Here is an 18,819-nt window from a genome sequence, read left to right on the forward strand (position 1 = left end):
TTAAAACATTGCTTTTTCCTGCCTTCATGCCTCCAACAGAGGAAAGGGAAAACTGTCTTTTCCTTTCTTAAAAAGTTATCAGCGACGCACTCCCCTTACACAACCTGCACTCAGAACAAATTAAAATAAATCTACAGACCAGAGACACACATTTCCATGCACATAAGTATCCCAAAAAATTCCCCAGTGAGAGCTGGAGGCTGTGCTCCCCTAGGACAGCAATTGTTCAGCACAGGACCGTGCAGAGAGCCTCGGTCCTGACCTCCAGCAGCAAAAAGCCACCACAACCTGCAGCAGCACCAGAGCATGAAGTTCTCAGCCAGCAGCACTGATGGCCTGAGTACACAAAGCAGCTCTGAACTAAGTTTTCTTCCCTCACTAGTGAAAATTATTCAGCAAAAGCATTTCAGCTGAGCAGCACCTGTTTTTCTGGGTCACTGCTGCTGCCACACACCGTCGCACGCGCAGTTTAGAAACCTTTAACTGGGAGGCACGTGTAAATATGGATAATTGGAATAAAATTATATGATTTTACACAACAAAAGTTGCAAAGTCAGTTGTTGATGCCTTCCCCTTTCTGCCCTGCTGGTCACAGCTGGCAGCTCAAAGGGAACAGGGGCCCAGGGAAGTTGGGAAATCTCCGTCCTCGGGAGACACTCGGAGCTCTCCTGGTCAAAGTCCTGAACAAGCAGCTCTGCCTGGACATGGTTTGAGCAGGACACACAGAGTTCCCTCATCACAGATCTCACACAAAGCAATTCCAAAGACAAACCTGGTCCAGTATTTCCATGGATAAACACAACTAACCCCACCTGTCGTTCCTCCTCCAGCCGTATCCTCTCCTCTTCTTTCCGCCTTTCCTCCTCTCTTTTGGACTCAAGTCTTCTCCTTTCTTCTCTCTCTGCTTCCTCAGCCTAAAAAAACCAAACATTATGCAAACCAAGCCTTACTCTTCCCGAGTGTACATTTTTTAATTTCATACTGTGATAGCATGAGGGGGTTTCTTACTGTCTTCCTAAATCCATGCTCAGAAAGAAACATTAAAAATAATAATAATAAAAATAAAAAGTCAAAACCATTTAACTTCCCCTCCCCTTTAGAATTACCCCTCTCCCTTGTATTTATCTGTACCTCAATAAGGCTTTAAGTTTATTACTGTAGTAATATTAAGCCATATTGTGTCATGGCATTCCACTTCTCCTCACTTAAAGTTTAGTTAGAATGGACCCTAAAAGGGGAGGAAAACAAAGGATTGGGAATATAAACTCTGTAAAACCAAGTGTATTCAAATTCATCATTAACCTGGGCAAAATCTCTTAAAGAAAATTTGTACTGGTCTCTTAAAATACTTTTGTTTTTGTTTTTAAGCCAAAGAGATTGTTGAGAAATGGGGGAAAATAAAAAGGGCGTTTAGTGTATTTTTTATAGATTGTTTTTCTTCAGTGTCTTCAGTACACTTGAATTTGAAAATATATTAAGAGAACAAGCAGAAAACATTCAAATGGAGGATCAGTGGCTTTGAATGTTTCAGAGAAAAAGCCCCAACCAAGGAATTTACCTGTCTGCATGGGAAAATAAAAATCAGCATGTTTTAAAATGAAATAAAAGATTCCTCACTCCACCAACTGATGCTCATCTAATTTCACTCAACTTTGCTCAGATTTTCCACAAAAAAGAGGCCAGTTAAATAGAATGAATATGGAAAGTAACAACACAGTGATGAAAGCACTGAGTGAGTGAGAAAAGGTTCACAATGGAAGTTTATATAGAACATAGTAATTAAGTTTATTACCAACTGCCCCGTCTACAGGACAGGTACCACTACACTGTAAAGCAGACACTGGATTTAAACCTCAGGGGACACTAAAATCCCCAAGATGGGATTTCAGAAGCTTTGTTTGGACTCTCCACACATTAAAAATGTTCATACGGAGTCTGCAAAAAATATAAAGAACAACTCAAAGGAATTAGTGCCCAACCTGCTGCCTTCCACAAGCACACTTCAGAAAGCTGCAAAGAGCCTGCTGCTTCCCTGGAATTAACAGCAAAATGCTTTTCATTGTTCCCAGTCCATAAAAACAATAAATGGATGATCCTCATGGATCCTTTTCTGACTTAGAATATTCTGTAAACACAGGTAAAGCCAAACCAAGTTTTTGCACTATGAGAGCACATGAAACACCCCTCACAACTGCCCACGGTTTTGTCACAGTGTCACAACAACACTGTGTGGGTTTGGGGGTATTTTTAAGGGCAGACAGTACTGACATTAAGGCACAAGCCAGTGGAAACATCTAATAAAGAGCATTGAAATTTTAACTCCTTTCCTCCCCAGAAAAATGCCAGAGAACTGAATGGAAAGAAAATGAGACTCCGTTTTCCCTCTTGGGATATGACAGAAAAAGCTGAATTTACAGTTTTAAAATAAATCAACAATGTTTGTAGTGATGCCACTGGTTTTGCCTTTCTGAGATGTCTCTCACCCCCAGTTCTTTGCTGAGCTGTTCAGGCTCTGCTCAGGGCTTGATACGTGGCAGGAAACACTCACCTCTCTCTGTGCTTTCCTGGCTTGTTTCTCCTCTAATTTCCTCTGCTTCTTTGCTCCAATTTTCCCAGACACCTGAAATTCTGGCGCCTCCTCAGCATCCTCTTCCTCTGCAACATTGCACAAATGACAAATTGTAAACTGCCTGTAAAAAAACCTCCCTTTGAGAAAATTCCCGGGAAGGCAGCAGCAGAGGAAAAGGAGACACACACACACACACACACACACACACTTCAGGCAGGACCTATTGGATGGAAAAAAAGGCAAAAAAAAAAAAAAATCATACAAGACTGCCAAAGCCACAGAGCAGAAGTAACAAGGCAAACACACAGTAAGTGAAGGTAGAAGTAAAAATTCCCTTGATCTTTTGAAGGAAGGCTTTTCACGAGTGTTTCCTGCTTTCCACAACTAAAAGAGGTATTTTCTCTTACACATAAATTGTGCTAATGGTGTCATTATGTATCTGCTGAACGACTGACTTTCTTCCCAGTCACTTTTAGGCTTTGCACTACAGACATCCATTGAAAAAGTGGGATTCAGAGGCACACCACTCATCCACTGGTTCTGGCTGGATATAACTAACCTTTAAGGGGAGAGGGGAAAAAAGTCACTGAAATGTAAACCTGACTGCAAGAAAATGACACGTTAAGTAGTTGCCTGTTTTATTGGTTGCTTGGTTGTTTAGAGAGGTGATTTCTGCCACTGTGAAATATGGGAGAGTCTTGCTCAAAGGGTGTGCAAATGATTATTTCTGCTCTCTCGGGGGCTAAGGAAGAAGAGTTTTAAAGGCTGCCACTTCCTCAGGAAGCTCAGGAACATCTGGCCACCTCATTTCCTGGTCTAGAGTAGTCCTTGATCCCACCACATAAGCACTGTGGGCTGACCTCAACATTCCAAGAGAAATCTTCAGCTCACCCCATGGAACACCACACAAGACATGGAGATTCACGTGCCTGAATCAGATGGCAGGATCAAAATGGAAGATCTTCACACGTGGCTCCCTTTTTGGGTAACATAATTGATCTTTTGAGCACCCACAGTGCTGGTATGCTTGATGCTGACTTCAGATCCAGACTGGAAGAGATTTGGCAGGGCTGGTGCCAGGATGTTTTCTGTAGGGAGCTCCCTGGTCCCCTTTTTTGGGAACTCTAAAAGCTACTGTAAAAGGAGCACGTAGATGAATGAGATCCCCTCTTCTTTTATATGCAGAATTAGGTTTGAAACACTCTTGTTTTACTGATTCCAAGACACAGGACAGGACTATGGTTAAGCCACAGAGACACATCATGAGAACCAAATGTAACTGAGAGCTGTGTAGGTGGCTCTCAAATAACTGAGCTGTTTTCAGGAGATGGGATTAATATGAGGCTGGTTGCTGAACTGGGCTTCAGAGAATTACTGGTGCCTCATTACTGAGATGATCAAAAGGGTTCCCCCTTCCTACACCACACAAAGCAACGGGGGATACTCAGACTTGACACAGTTGCTTCTGCAGTTCTGCTGAAGCTTAAAATAACTTTATTTATATTTCAAATAGGGAGTCAAGGGGAGTTCCAAACACAATGCTGGGTGAGCAACCCAGCATTAGCAGTTATTACTCCAAAATGAACAGCTCAGTACTGGTATTATTGCTTAGAAAATTATTTCTGGCAAACACCACAAGCATAAAACACCGTCTTTGACACTGTTCCACCCGAGGCTCTGAGGGCTTCTCAGATTTCATCTATATTAAGATTACCTGAGCCAGACATTAGGCAGAAGCCTAAGCAAGGCTTTTAAAGCCTTATTCCAGTCCTGGATCAAACATGCCTTTGTTCAGGAGGATTTGCTTTCCTCCTGTTTGAAGCATCTGATGCGATCCCTGAAGTACCACGGGTGGTGCAGACACAGCCTGTGATTCAGCAGAGCTTGAAAGGCCAACACTGCACTAAACCTGGGTACAATTAATGTGTTCTAAATAAACCTGAACGTGCTGACAGGAACATAAACACGGGGTAAAAGTATTTGCTGAATCAATTTGTTATTACAGCAGAGCATCTCCACTGAAAGCAGAGAGGTTGCTGCACGCAGCCAGCAAGATTTCTTGACTTAATTTTAAATAAAGCAGCAGCTTTTAACAATCACTTTTCACACACTCAGAGCTGTGACAACAACAGGAGACTCCGTGGGGGGGGGTCAGTTCCATAGGAACGTGCATTCCACCTACTCCTGAGCCTCAGGTGTGATGCAACATGTTAATTGTGTGTGAAAATAGTTTATCATCACCCAAAGCACTACAGTTGGGTAGTCTGGGTATGCACTCAGCTGGGAAACACAGGCATCAGACATCATTAAAAAAGCCAGAGGGCAGGGATAGATGGGATATTGGGAAGGAATTCCTCCCTGTGAGGGTGGGGAGGCCCTGGCCCAGGTTGCCCAGAGAAGCTGTGGCTGCCCCTGGATCCCTGGAAGTGTCCGAGGCCAGGCTGGACAGGGCTTGGAGCAACCTGGGCTAGTGGAAGGTGTCCCTACCCATGGCAGGGGGGTGGAATGAGGTGATCCTTCATCTCCCTTTCAACCCAAACCATTCCATGATTTCCAGAGCTTGCAAAGTATTCCCACAAGTTTCCAGCACCAAGAGGCAGAAAGCAGAAACAACCTGACTCAGAGTGATGTTTTCACACCACTTGACATGTTCTGCTTTACATGGGTTTGCTCACCTGGCCAAGCCAAAAGGCAGCTTCAGGGAATCTTTGCTTTCCCTTAATATTTTGAACACACTGAGAGGCAGCACAACAGGAAAGAGTTAAAAGTCACAAAGGCCAAGTCTCTCGAAATTTACAGATTACTTTTCAAAAATGCTTCCTAATACCATCAGCTGGAGTGCTGATGTTTTCAATCATGACAGGAATTTACCAGCTACTGTGTACAAAACAGGCAAAAAACTCCAAAAGAAACAACCAGTACATATTTTATTTATCACAGAATGGTTTGAGTTGGAAGGGACTTAAAAGATCATCTAATTCTCCCCTCCCTTTGGGCAGGAACACCTTCCACTAGATCAGAGTGTTCCAAGCCCCATCCAATGTGGTCTAGTTGTCCATGTCATCCATGTCAAAGGGTCCAGAACTTACATTAAGTTCTGGAAGTGAAGCAAATGGATTCCCATCTGCGAAAAAGAACTCACAAAAAGTCCTTAGGGCAGAGCCAGCTGCTTTATTTACTATTTATGCAGCACCTAAATAAAGGAGTAGAGAAAAGAGGGAGAAAGATGCCAGTCAAAACAAGGAGCTCATCTTGAAAGCAGATGATGTTATTAACAGCATGTTATTAACATCAAAGAGATGTGTGACACCAGCCACTGAAAGGAATTGGACCAACATATGGAAAGGTGTGGGCACTCCTGAGTAACACAGCCCTGTGATGGGACTAATAATAGCCTAATAACTAGTCATAATGTTTATATTTTTTAAATTTCTTAATTTAATTTGGTTTATCTCCAGTTTAGAAACAGAACAAGACATTGGTTAATTAATCTGAAGCCACCAAATCGGTCAATGCTTGGGACAGAAAAAGTGCAGCACAAACAAAGGACATCAGACCTTTAGAGCAGAACTCAAACGACGAAGTTTATTCTCAAATAAAGTCATTTGGCAGAAGTGAGAAACCACACACCTCCCTCCCCCTTCCACAGTCTGTGCTCGAACTGGCTCCAGGACAGACACACTGTGGGCACTTCGATAACACCAAAGTCACTGTATGAGTAGCAGCAAGTCAAAACTGACTTTTGATTCACTAGTTGGGATATTAGTCAAAGTTTAACTGTACTAGAAAGGTTTTCCTACTGATTAAGCATTAAAATGATTTCAACCACCGCAATTAATGCAGCTCCATTTCACCAGAACCGTGTGGGACCAACATCGCTGCTTCTAAATTTACACATTTTCCAGATCTTTCAGCACTCAGAAAAAGTACTTCTTATTTTAAGAAATTTCAGCACAAACACATCCTTCTCAGATTCATGCACAATATCCATCACGGAATGGGGATCAAAAATTATCTTTTAAATTATTTTTCCCCCAAACTAGCAGAAAACACTCACGCAAGATTTTTCTTAGCTGCAAGATTTGAATGCTGAACTTAGATGCTACAAAAAGCAATAACGGGCATTTTAACATGCCCAATTATAATTTTTAAAGCTTTAAAAACCTTTTTTGTGTTGTGCTTTTCTTTCTCAGTAGTGACTTACAGTTAAAAAGAATAATTCTGATCTCCAAGTCTTGCCATGCAAAAGAAGAGAGGAACTCATGATTTCATTTATGTTGGACTTTAACTTTTCTTTATCATGTTTTATTTACAAGCTGCTAAAAGTAGAGAGCCCATAGCCTGTACCAGTTTGGAACAAATAATAAAAGTAACCTGACAAAACCAGATTATTTCTTTGATGCAGTCCTTACTTTCTGTTTGTTAAAAAAAACAAACTAAACCATAACAGCCCACACAAAGTCCCATTTTTTGGCAAGACGTTTTGCAACAAGTCAGAGAGGTCATTCCTGAGGTGTGGAAGTGAGTGTCTTTCAAAACTAAACCCTTGAAATCCTTCCTGGAAACATACTGGGCTGTTCAGGCTCTCCTGGCACGTCCTTCCCTTCTTCCTCATTTCTTCATGGAGCTCCCACCATGCCCAGGGGGCTGCCCAGTGATCTTTGTTCTGCTGGACACTTGGAGATGGCTGTAATTTCTTAGAGAAGTCTGTTTTCTTTGTCACCTTGCCATGATCGAGGTAATTACACTCACCATTTTCAGTCAACAAAAATGCCACCATCTCACACCAACAGGAGCAAGTGCTGGTTCAAGACACCCTTTCAGGGGACAGAAAACCTGGGCTGCAAAACCTGTGTCCTGCTCCCCAGCTACCCAAACAACCAGGCAGGCAGGTTTTCTCCTCACATGTTTGCACAAAGTCAGAAATAATGTCCAACAGCTCTCCAAGCTAACACACATTTGCCTCAGATCCTCAGCCTTGTTAATTTTACCACAGCGGGGTCAAAATGACCCCACACCATTCCTGCCATTATTTGTTCATCCTCACAAGTTTCTCGTCACTTGACAGGAAATTTTTTATGGGAACATCAAGTGGCTGGATCACTTTCTGCTCCAAGACATAAAAAACCACAGTGTCAAAGTACCTTCTTCACATCTGAGCTCTTTGCAGTGGGACAAGCTCAACTGGAGACCTGGAGTTTTTCTGCACATGACCAGCAACCAAGAGAAAAGTTTCAATCAAACACCTTTATGTTCACCCAAAGGTGATCAGAGTCCAAGTGGATGCACTCAGAGCATCAGCCAGGCACAAACAAGAGCTAAGAACACCCTCCTCAATCAGTAAATAAATGGGATTTGAAACTGGAAAATGGCTAATGCTATTTATCCACACTACCCCATGCTCCAAAGAACACTCAACCCAACTCCAGTTTATCCCCTTTTCCCTTGCTCAGCTTGGCCACTCCTGCCCTAAATGATTAATGCCTGAAATCCTCACCCATTTATGCCTTGCAGAGGGTTCGTTTTCATCTTGGCTGTAACTTGCCCACAAAGCCACCTCTGTCTGGGTTCAATTTAAATTAAGATACACCAGAGCTAATTAAGTCTGCGAGCTGGGATATCAACCTGACCACATGAATACACAACTCTCCTTCCAGACTCCTTTTCCACAGGGAAAGGAGTAGGCACCCTCCTACAGAGCACATCGACTTTAACAGGGCTGCAGGAAAGGCAGGAATGTTATGGCTGGAATTAAATTGGCCAATTTAAGGCCATCAAACACATTTTTCTAAAGCCAGCCTGGAAGTCATGCTGGTGGAACACTCAGGGGTCTCAGTCATTTTGAGAATCACTTTGTCACCCGGGAAAACTGTCTCCCCAGCAATCTCTGGCCATCAGAAGGTATTAATAGTTGTTGGTTTTCTAACTGAGACCTCCTTTGAGAACTCAACTAACCACTGAAAAGCATTGCTCAGCACACCAGGGCAGTGTGGGCACCCAGCTGGGGGCCTGTCCCACAGCACAGCCCACACAGAACCTGTGAACAGGGAACCCACCACCCTGTGGTGTCATTCGGGTGGGAAAGTCGAGGCATTTAGTGCTTCACCCTTTATTTTCAGTCTGTGAGAATCTCCAAGTACTTCAGGGGTCTCACCCCACCCCACTGAGCTAAAGGAAGGATTACAGCCTGGTTTAGTTCCACTGACAGTATAGATTTGAATATTCAAAATACTCATTGACTATCCTTTTCTGTATTAAATGACTCCTTATGCAGACTTGCAAGTAAATCAGATTTCAGCTACAGAAGGAACAATTAAAAGTTTTCGAGATTCTGACCCTGGTTCCCTAGAGGGTTTGGGGTTTTTTTTCTTCTCCCCCATTAGGTCTGTCAAAGATTTGAGTCCTGGCACAAAAACAACAACTCAGCACAGGCAGCAGACACCATGGGCTACCACTTTACCCTTGAAGCTCCTTTCTCATTCTGGAATTGAAATCTGATTGTTGGATGGAAAACAGAAAACCCTCGTGGGTAACCACAACTCCAAAGTCTGCAAGTGGTGCTTTGAGGTCGTTTCCCCAGCACAGCTGGCTCCCAACAGGCAGAACACAGACCCAGCCAGGGCCTCCTCACACCCTCCCTGAGGGGCAGTCCTGGGTATCTTGCAGGGTTGGTGAAGAAATCACGTCTGGGCAGAAGTTGGAGTGACACAGAGAAGGATCAGGGAGCTCTGCCCAAAGCTCAACACATTCCACACACAGAACAGAAACTTCCTAGTGAAACATCTCAAAGAATTCAACAAGGGAAAAAGAAACCCACTCCAGTGGCAGATGATCAGAAGCCTCCTAAAGCAACACGAGCTTTTACAAGGCAAAACTGAAGAAGCCAGACTGGTTTGGTTTTGGCATTTCTGTCTAAATTGCCAAACAACTTTGCTCCTCAGCCCTGGGTGCCCCAGCTGGTGCTGCACTGCCTGGCATCACACACCACTCTCTGTACTCTGGGCTCTCTCTCCGTGTGAGTCAACTACTCCTGTGACATAAAACTCTGCTGTGGGGAGAACCTCCTGCTTCAACAGGCTGAAATGGAGGCAGTAATCTGCCCAAACTGCTTTACATTGGACTGACACGGAGAAAATGCACTGAGGGGACAAATCCAAGAGGGATTCCAGGCCTAGGTCATGTGTCCACAGAGTGAGCTTTAAAACATGTAATACATCATTTTCCAAGGGAGAAAAAAAAACAAACTCCACACTACTGCAGGTAGCTCAGGGCCAGGCTAAAAGATTTGCAGCACAAAGACAAAGGAAGGGTTAATTTTAATTAATAATAGCAACACCTCAACGCTGGGGAACCAGGGGCAGAGGCTTCTCTCCACAGCCACATTGCTCAAGTCTGTGCTCAGTCTCCAAAGGCTTTGGTGTTCCTGTTGTGCACCTGTGCTCAGGCACTTGGAAAAACCATCCCAAAAATACAGGTAAAACCACACACAGAAGCACAAAACAGAAGCACGGAGCAAGAAGCTGTTTTAATTTGGAAAAGAAATTAGAGAAAACAAATAAAAGAGGGATGTCATTTCAAAGGAAACTTCATGCAAGAGAGGCAGTGCTCGCATCTGATGTACAGAAGGCTGCAAAAGAATTATTTATAAAGCCCAATGACACAGATTCTTCTATTGCTAAAGTGACTAAGATAAGATGAGCCGTTCGCTTTGACAGCTTCACTGTCGGCCTTCAGCATTCAGACTTTTGATGTCTGGAGTTGAAAACTAAATATTTTTAGACTCCATTTTCTTTCCAGGGCGTTCTCACATGAGAAGAAATAACCAAAGTTGAAAAGTTCAGGCCTGTCCATTCTCCATCTGTGAAGCTGCTGAACATAATTAGCTTGAAGAGCACGTTTACCTGTCAATGTGAGAGCAAGAAGCTTTCTACAAACTGCAGGGCAAGAAAGGCTGAACAAAGTGCAAACAGCCCCTAATCAAGGCATCACACAGGTGTGTGCTCACTGCTTGAACCTACTGCACACCAAAAAGACACCCTGACCTCCACTGCAAACCCAAGTGAAGCAAACCCCATTTGAGCAGAACCCTGAACACTTCACCCACAGTCTGAAAGTGGAAAGAATCCAGTGAGGTGAATCATGGTGAGATCATCTCTGTAGCAATAAAGATAATAATGTGTGAAGTTTCAGCAGAAAAGGAGGTGATGCTTACAGGGTGCAGAAAGATGTTATTTATCACCTTATTTTTGTCCACAACCACACCACAGACATGCAGCTATGAACTGTAAATCCAGCATGGGTTTTACACAACTCACTGGCAACAACCTGCTGGAAAAATGCAGCAGTCTGGGGTGATCTCCAGGGAATCAGCTTGGTCCTGACCACCACCTGCATGGGCTCTTTGGAAAGAGAACTTCAGATTTTGCAGGGATTACATTGGGAAATTAATGCTTCCCACCAATTTGCAAGAAAACAGTATTTTACTGCAGCAAGGCAGTAAATGCAAGGTGTGGATTCTGTTTTCCCAAATTGAACCTGCACGGCTAAGCAGGAAATACCAAAGGCAGTTTTTAGGAAGTAAGTGAAGAATACATTGTGATGCAGTGCTGGCACCAACAAACAGCCAGGATTCACCTCAGAAGGGGGCAGACACTGCAATTAAAGGGTGGGATCTAGGGACCACTGATGAAGTGGGGACAGGGACAATCATATTTCCTAAGCATCCAGATGTATTAAAATGTAGCCATCTAATTTATTATTTACCTATGGGTATAAAAAGAATTATTACTAAGAGAATTCTTCAATTTTTAAAGAAAATATCATAATTCAGAGTCTGTAATTCAGTTAAAAAAAATTAAGCAAGCCAGTCTAGATTAAGGTTATCCAGGAAAACACTCTCCCTATATGTTCACTGATATAAACGCAGTCAGATTACGGTCAAGCTGGAAACAATCAGGTTTGTTTTGATGTTTGGAAGATGAACTGAAGCCAGAGTTACCTTCCCCCCACTCCTCAGCCTGCTGGGCTCTCCTCTGGGCCATCAGCCGGTTTCCCATGTTCCTGCGGCGCCGGGGCATCCCCTCTCCCCTCTCCTCCACCTGGGGACGAGGCCTGGCCACTGCTGCTGCTGCCACATTCTGCTGGTGCTCCTCATCAGCTGCAAAAAACCAAAATACTCCTGCTTAATTTAATAATTTAATTCGTTTTTCCCTTCTGCCTTCAATTCTGAGTTACCAACAGCGAAGACCCCGAAGTCCCTTTTTCCCCCCTTTCTAAAGTATTTTGATTTTCTTTTAAATTTTATTTTCATTTTGTACTTGTGTAACTCAGAAGTAGATTCATCTGATCGAAACCTCAGAGCAGGAATCCTTGAGAGTGGAATATGTAAATTGTTAAACCCGAAACAAAACCCCATGAGCAAACAAGGATCACAAATTACAGCTGAAATAAACACAGTTACGGGGTAACTTCACTCTGTCCCATGGATTTAAACTCCCACAAGCACATGTAGGGGCAGCAGGACACCAAAGGTCACTGCAGCTCCTCTCTGAGTATTCTGTAGTTACTAATTAAGATCTGACAAATGAGGAATATCCTGACAGGAGCAGCTGGCAGGAAGGAACTGACCGGTTTCAGGACTCGTTTCAGAGGTTTTCCATAGAAAACTCTCCACCAGGTTTTTTTTTGAGACCTCCTGTTGCCATTAACTACGGCAGTCAGGCCAAAACAATCAGATAATGGTAAAACATCATCATCCCTGACACCTGCTTTGCATATTCCGTTGATAAGCCAAACTGATATTTGTGTATGTTGTTACTTGCTCAATCCTGCAAAGTATTAAGCCTTGATTCAGGCAAATATTCAAATGATCTCATGGAAATCTGCAGAACTAGTCATTTACTTCAACTCAGCACACATTTATTTTGTGCTTTGCTGGATTATATTGTGTCCCAGCAGGAGCACAAAATGCTTTCCACGCTCTGCCAAGTCTCCAGCATCCTCTCATCCAAACAATGCCTTCCTAAAAAAATTAATATTTGCATATCTACCATCAGAAAATGAGATTCATTATGACAACAACTATCCTGGGATCAAAGGTGTGCCTGCAGCTCACCTCAGTGCATCTCAAACCTTCAGAGCACCTGACTTTGGGACTGATAAGGGCACAGCTGCAGCACCAAGCTCAGCACAGGCAGCATTTGGCCAGCAGAGCCCTGAGCCTGCTCTGTAGTAAATCCCAAAGTCCAGGCTCCAGAGATCTCATTATTTGCTTCAGGGCTTGTCCAGTCCTATTCACAGCATGACAATGCTCATTTTGGATGCTATAGGTAATATTTTCCTGCAAAGGCAGAGCAGCAGATCACTTATTGGTCACTGCTAAATGCCAGAGACACTCTGCAAAAAACCTTTTAAACAAATGCAGTATTTCCCTTACTAAGGTCTTGAGATACACTGCAATTCAAACCTCAGCATCCCTTCACCTGCAGAAGTCAGTGTGTGTCTCTCACTAATTCCAAATACTCATTCATTCTGGTTTTGGTTCCTGTTGTCCTGTGAAACAGAGACTGTTTTGCATTTTGTGAAAGAGGAATCTATTTTTATAAGCCATGTATTTATTTCAGACTGAGGAGCTTAGCCCTCACAGAGTGAAATGTGTGAGCCAAGCCCTCCTCTTTTCCCAGTTTCATTCTCTACAGGACACTTGGAAATTCCTCAAAGGGACGAGTGTGAACAGGGCTCAGGCTGAAGCAAAACTCACCAAACCTGACCCATATCGTGGTCAAACACACAAGGCAGCAGTTGGACTTGTCAGATCTCCAAAACAATCACACAAACAACAGAAGACACCCAGACACTCTGGATTGTCATTTTGTAGGAAAAAGATATGTTTTAATAAAGCTTTCCTTCTTCTTCCCTCTTCCTAAAATATTTATCTTGACTGCAGTTTCTTTTTTAATAGCACAGAGTGGCTGGACATGAGCCCAGGGGTGCCCAGGTGGCCAAAAAGTCCAGTGGCCCCCCTGGTCTGTGCCAGCCCTGGTGTGTCCCAGCCCCAGGGCAGTGACTGTCACCCTGTGCTGGCACTGCTGAGGCACCTCCAGCCCTGGGGGCAGCTCTGGGACCCTCAGACAGGAGAGACATGGAGGGGCTGGAGCGTGTGCAGGGAAGGGAACGGAGCTGGGGAAGGGGCTGGAGCAGCAGGAGCAGCTGAGGGAGCTGGGGGGGCTCATCCTGGAGAAAAGGAGGCTCAGGGGGGACCTTGTGGCTCTGCAACTCCCTGACAGGAGGGGGGAGCCGGGGGGGGGGGGGGGGGGGGGGGGGTCGGGCTCTGCTCCCAGGGAACAAGGGACAGGAGGAGAGGGAACGGCCTCCAGCTGTGCCAGGGGAGGTTTAGGTTGGATATTGGGGAAGATTTCATCACTTAAAAGATTGCCCAGCCCTGGCACAGCTGCCCAGGGCAGTGTTGGAGTCTCCATCCCTGGAGGGATTTCAAAGCCATGTGGATGTGGCACTTGGGGACATGGATTAGTGGTGGCCTTGGCAGTGCTGGGGGAATGGTTGGACTCGATGATCTCAGAGGTATTTTCCAACCTTTTTGGTTCTAGGATTCCACAGCTTCTCTTTGCCAGGCATTCAGCTGGGCAGTCCTTTCAAAAACATCAATGTCAGTCACTGCAATTCTTCCCAACCTTCACAGGAGAAGAAAATCCTCATTTACTCTGATGCAACACACCTGAACCTGGTTCTTCAGGGGTCAGAGGTTTGTCTACGTGACTCCAGACACAGCATTTGCTGTGACATCCAGAAAGTCAAGCCGTGCTCTGTCTCCCTCTGAACTGTGTCAGTGATGGGGTGGCACTGGAGGCTTCACAGAACACAGAGGATACACCCGAAAATCACTTTGCTTTGATAATAATTCTCTCTGGGGTCAGTCCCTGCCGGTTTTTTCCCCTCCCCCTGCAGCACAGGGCGGGGTTTGGCAGCTGCACTTCCCTGAACACATCTCTTCACTCCCCTGGAGCTGCAGAGGCCTCAGAAGTGGCACCCCAGGATAAAGCAAATCATGCAGAGATTAGTCACACAAGGACTAATTAGACTTGATACAGAGCCATACGAGTGAGAATTAATGACCAGCACCACAGAGGTGAGACAAGGGATCTCCAGGCTTTGCAGAACAGCAGGCCAGGCTAAATTAATTAGATAAACCCCTCAAATTAACAGGCAATACAAACAAAGCTTCAACAGATGTCTGGAAAACGGACATGTGTTCAGTGTGTATCTTCAGCTGTGTGTTCTGCAGTGTCTGACCCAGCCCTCCAAAGCCCAGGGAACACATCCTTGCTGGGCACTGCAGCTCTGCCTCAGTGTTCAAGAAGCATCAGCACAGTGCAGAGATGATTTCATCTGACTTTTCAGCCAGTGCACAGCAACTGTGGCACTGGCTGTGTCCCCTTCCTCGGGGAGAGTGAGCAGAACTGTGCCCTGAAAGCAGAAATCTTTCCTAAACTGGGCATGAAGCACCAGCCCCATCACTGCAAAGTGAAATCTTTCAGAGCCCAGGCGTTTTAGGACCTGAATTTCCACCCCCTGGGTGGAAATCTGCCCCTTCACAAAATTTTGCAAACTTCCACTGGCTCAGAGCATAAATATTTTTTTGAGAAGCAACCCCTTGCTTATCACAGCAGCTTATCTTCAGCTCTGTCAGATCAGCAAGTGCAGCAGGGTGTCACCTGGGCTGGCACGGGCAGAGCTCCACCTGCTGCTCCCTCACAAGCTGGTGGTACTTCCCACCACGGTGGCACCACCCTGAACCTTCTGCCTTCATCCAAAACCTGGGAAATCCAACCAGGAAGCAGCCCCAGATGCCCCAGGTGGAAGTGTGTTTGGCTTCCCTGCAGAGGGGCTTCGTCCTCCTGCAGCTCATCACAAACAGATGTAAAAAAGCCAGAAATGCTACTTGGGTTTTTTGCTGTTCTCGGCAGAACAAGTCCAGGCACGATCCTGCTGGGAACACTCTGCTGCTCCAAATGACCTCTCAAAGCAAATACAAAGGCACAGGATTTACCTCTTGTGATCCTTAGCTCCCTAAAGAAGGCGAGCCCTGAACATTTTAGAAAGGCAATTTCCATGACAGAACATAAAGTGAAGCTGCTGCCACAATCCCTGGACATTAAAAGGAATAGGTGAGAGCTCCCACCACTTTTCCAAGTCAAATGTCTCTGGTTTCCAAGTCCTTTCCATGTGGCAATGTAGATTTCCTGGCAGATTTACTTACATTTTCCATGTAAGAAAAAGGAACAGGAAAGCAAATTCCTGCTTAAGACTAAATTTGGCGGATATTAAACACCCCACAGCCCCAGCAGGTTTGAAAAAATAATTTCTGTTGTGCACAAAGCCATCCCCACCAGATTAAATTCTGTGAAGGATTTTATCATGACAGAAACCAGGATATTAAGGTAGAAATTACCTTAAAACCACAACAAAAAAAAGCAAGACCAATGTGGAAGTGTCAAAAAGTTAACTCTGAAAAAGAAGCTTTGAAAGAATTAAATTATCCTGAATGTAAGCTAACTTTAACCAAGTTGCTCAAAATCAGTATTAAAGTTTTTTTTTTAATAATTCACACTATTTAAAACAAATGTTTGGGCTTCAGTTTAGGACTCTGAAAGCTTAAAAAGAAAATCAACCCTCCCAAGCCCCACAGACCCTGATTTATCTAAGTCCAGCTCAGGAAATGATGTCCCTCACTTTTACCAAAAGCTCAGCTCTAAGCCATTAGGAATACGATGAAATTCCATCAGTTCCCAAATCTTTCCAAGAGAAAGATTTAGACCAGGTCTATATAAGCAGAGGTGTGAGGGAAAACGTGTTGGAAAACTTAATTATTATTTAATTAATTTAATTTTAATTTCATTTATTTTTTTATTTATTTCATTTTATTACTATCAGCCAAAACTGCTTTTAACACAGAGTCTTTACCAGCACAGTCTTGCACTGAATAACTCTTCTTATACTGGAGGTGTGGGGGTTTTTTTCCTCTTAATTAAAAATAATCAAAGCTACTCCCCCAAAAGAAAAATACCACAAACTCCAACCCCAAACCACCCCATATCTGCAAAACCTGTGGTGATACTGGAATTCAGTGTTTGTCCTGGCTAAACATCTTAATTTGAGACCTGGCAGCCAAACAACCTCCCTGCTCCCACTGTGGAAACACAAGCCTGATAAGTCTGTGGCCACATCTGACTTCTTCCCATAACACTCAACTCCCACCCAAAAAAGGTCCTTCCATCACAGTGGAACTGGCAGAGTTTTTTATGGTTGGACTGGAGGATTTTAAAGGTCTTTTTCTTTTAGAAACTTAAAAGGATTCTGTGATCTAACACTGGTCAGCAGTGGCACAGTGGCTGTTTGAGGGAGGGCTGGAAGTGCTTCATCATCCACCAGCTCCCAAAACACACCTGAAGTGGCCAAAAGGAGCAGAAGAGGGAAAGGGACCTGCCCACCTTCCTGTCTGACAGGAACATTAACCCAGGAGCTGCCAGGGGGCCAAGGGGGCAGTCCTGCCTGTTACCTCACAGCCCATTCCCTCCCCAGTTGCAGAAGAAGCCTGGGGGGGACAATCCCAGGATGGGTCAGGTTGGGAGGGCCCACAGTGGGTCCATCTGGCCCCACCTCCCTGCTCCAGCAGGGTCATCCCAGAGCACATGGCACAAGATTGTGTCCACACAGTTCTGGAATATCTCCAGTGAGGAGACTCCACACCCTCTCTGGACAATCCTCATGTCCAGGTGGAACTTCCTGGGCATCAGTTCCTGCCCGTTCCTCTTGTGCCATTGCTGGGCCCCCCCGAGCAGAGCCTGGTCCATCCTCTGCCCCCTCCCTGCAGACCCTACAGACATGGGGGAGGTCCCCTCTCAGTGTCCCCTCTGCAGGCTGAACAGCCCCAGCTCCCCCAGCCTTTCCTGCTCCCAGAGCTCCTTCACGACCCTCACAGCCCCCTCTGGACCCGCTCCATGAGCTCCACGTTCCTGCTGTGCTGAGGAGCCAGAGCTGGACCCAGCCCTGCAGATGAGCCTCACAGGGCTGAGCAGAGGGGGAGGATCCCCTCCCTGATCTGCTGGGAATGCTCTTCCCAATGCACCCCATGATCCCATTGGCCTCCCTGGCACAAGGACACACTGCTGGCTCAGGAACAGCTCGTTGTCCCCCAGGTCCTTCTCCCAGAGCTGCTCCCCAGCAGGTCACCCCCAGCCTGTGCTGGTGTTAGGGGTTGTTCCTCCCCAGGTGCAGGACCTGCATTTGCTCTCGCTGAATTTCAGAAGGTTCCTCCCTGCCCATCCCTCCGGCCTGTCGAGGTCCCCCTGTAGGGCCACAAAACCCTCAGAGGTATTGGCCATTCCCCAGTTTTGTCTCATCAGAGAACTCGCTGAGGAGGCAACGAACCCTCATGCGAGTCATTGATGGACAAGTTAAACAACAGTGAGCCCAGGACAGAACCCTGGGGGTCGCCAAAAGTGACAGGCCTCCGGCTGGACGCTGATCACGGCCCTCTAGGTTCTGTTCTCCATTTCCCTCCCCGTTTGCAGGAGGAGCTTTGGGGGCACCTTCCCAGCCCTGGAGCGAGAACCTGGAAAGAATCCCTGACAGAACCCCTGACAGAGCCCTGACAGAACCCTCACAGAGCCCCTCACACACTTCCAACCCACGCCCCTCACCCTGGGGCTGCCTCAGGCCGGGAACCCCCGGCCCCCTGCGGCAGGACCACCAGGCCTTGGAGCCACCTGGGGCTCCTGCGGGCGGAAGGCAGAGCAGGACCGCAAGGACACCCCCCTGGGACGCCCCAAAACACCTCAGGACCCTCCAGGCCCCCCGGGACCCCCCCGAACCCCCCAACATGGCGGGTCCCCCTCAGGGGGAGCCCCCGGGACGTGGCGCCCCCTGGCGGCTCCCGCGGCACCGCGCCGGACCCAGTTGAGAGCAGGGCCGCGCCCACCGGAACGGTCCCGGGGGGGCGGCGTGGGGAGCGGCCCGTCCGGTCCGCGCCGCGCCGTGACCCACCTGCCCTGGCTTGCCCGCGGAGACGGGTGGCGAAGAAGAGGAGGACGGCGAGCAGCACGGCGGCGGCGGCGAGCAGCGCGGCGTCCATGGCGCGGCCCCGGCTCCGCCCACGGCACCCTTGGTACAGCCCGGCCCCTTCCCCGCCGCAAGGTCCCCGCGGCGCGGGCTGCCCCGCGTGGTGCCTGCGG

At 46.2% G+C, this 18,819-nt stretch overlaps 1 protein-coding gene across 1 annotated transcript in view; it reads right to left on the reverse strand.

Annotated features, from left to right (window-relative positions):
* Nucleotides 1-18,777, reverse strand: part of DDRGK1 (DDRGK domain containing 1) — a 35,856-nt gene extending 17,079 nt beyond the window's left edge. The window contains exons 1-4 of the mRNA XM_064653584.1: nucleotides 18,632-18,777; nucleotides 11,568-11,726; nucleotides 2,549-2,655; nucleotides 813-914 (exon numbers count right to left, since the gene is read on the reverse strand). Coding sequence (XP_064509654.1) covers nucleotides 813-914; nucleotides 2,549-2,655; nucleotides 11,568-11,726; nucleotides 18,632-18,719 — 456 coding nt within the window. The 5' untranslated portion in view covers nucleotides 18,720-18,777. The remainder of the gene's footprint in view (nucleotides 1-812; nucleotides 915-2,548; nucleotides 2,656-11,567; nucleotides 11,727-18,631) is intronic.
* Nucleotides 18,778-18,819: the final 42 nt, after the last annotated feature.

The sequence above is a fragment of the Pseudopipra pipra genome, chromosome 4 (genome assembly GCF_036250125.1).
Source record: "Pseudopipra pipra isolate bDixPip1 chromosome 4, bDixPip1.hap1, whole genome shotgun sequence".
Classification (NCBI taxonomy): Eukaryota; Metazoa; Chordata; class Aves; order Passeriformes; family Pipridae; genus Pseudopipra; species Pseudopipra pipra.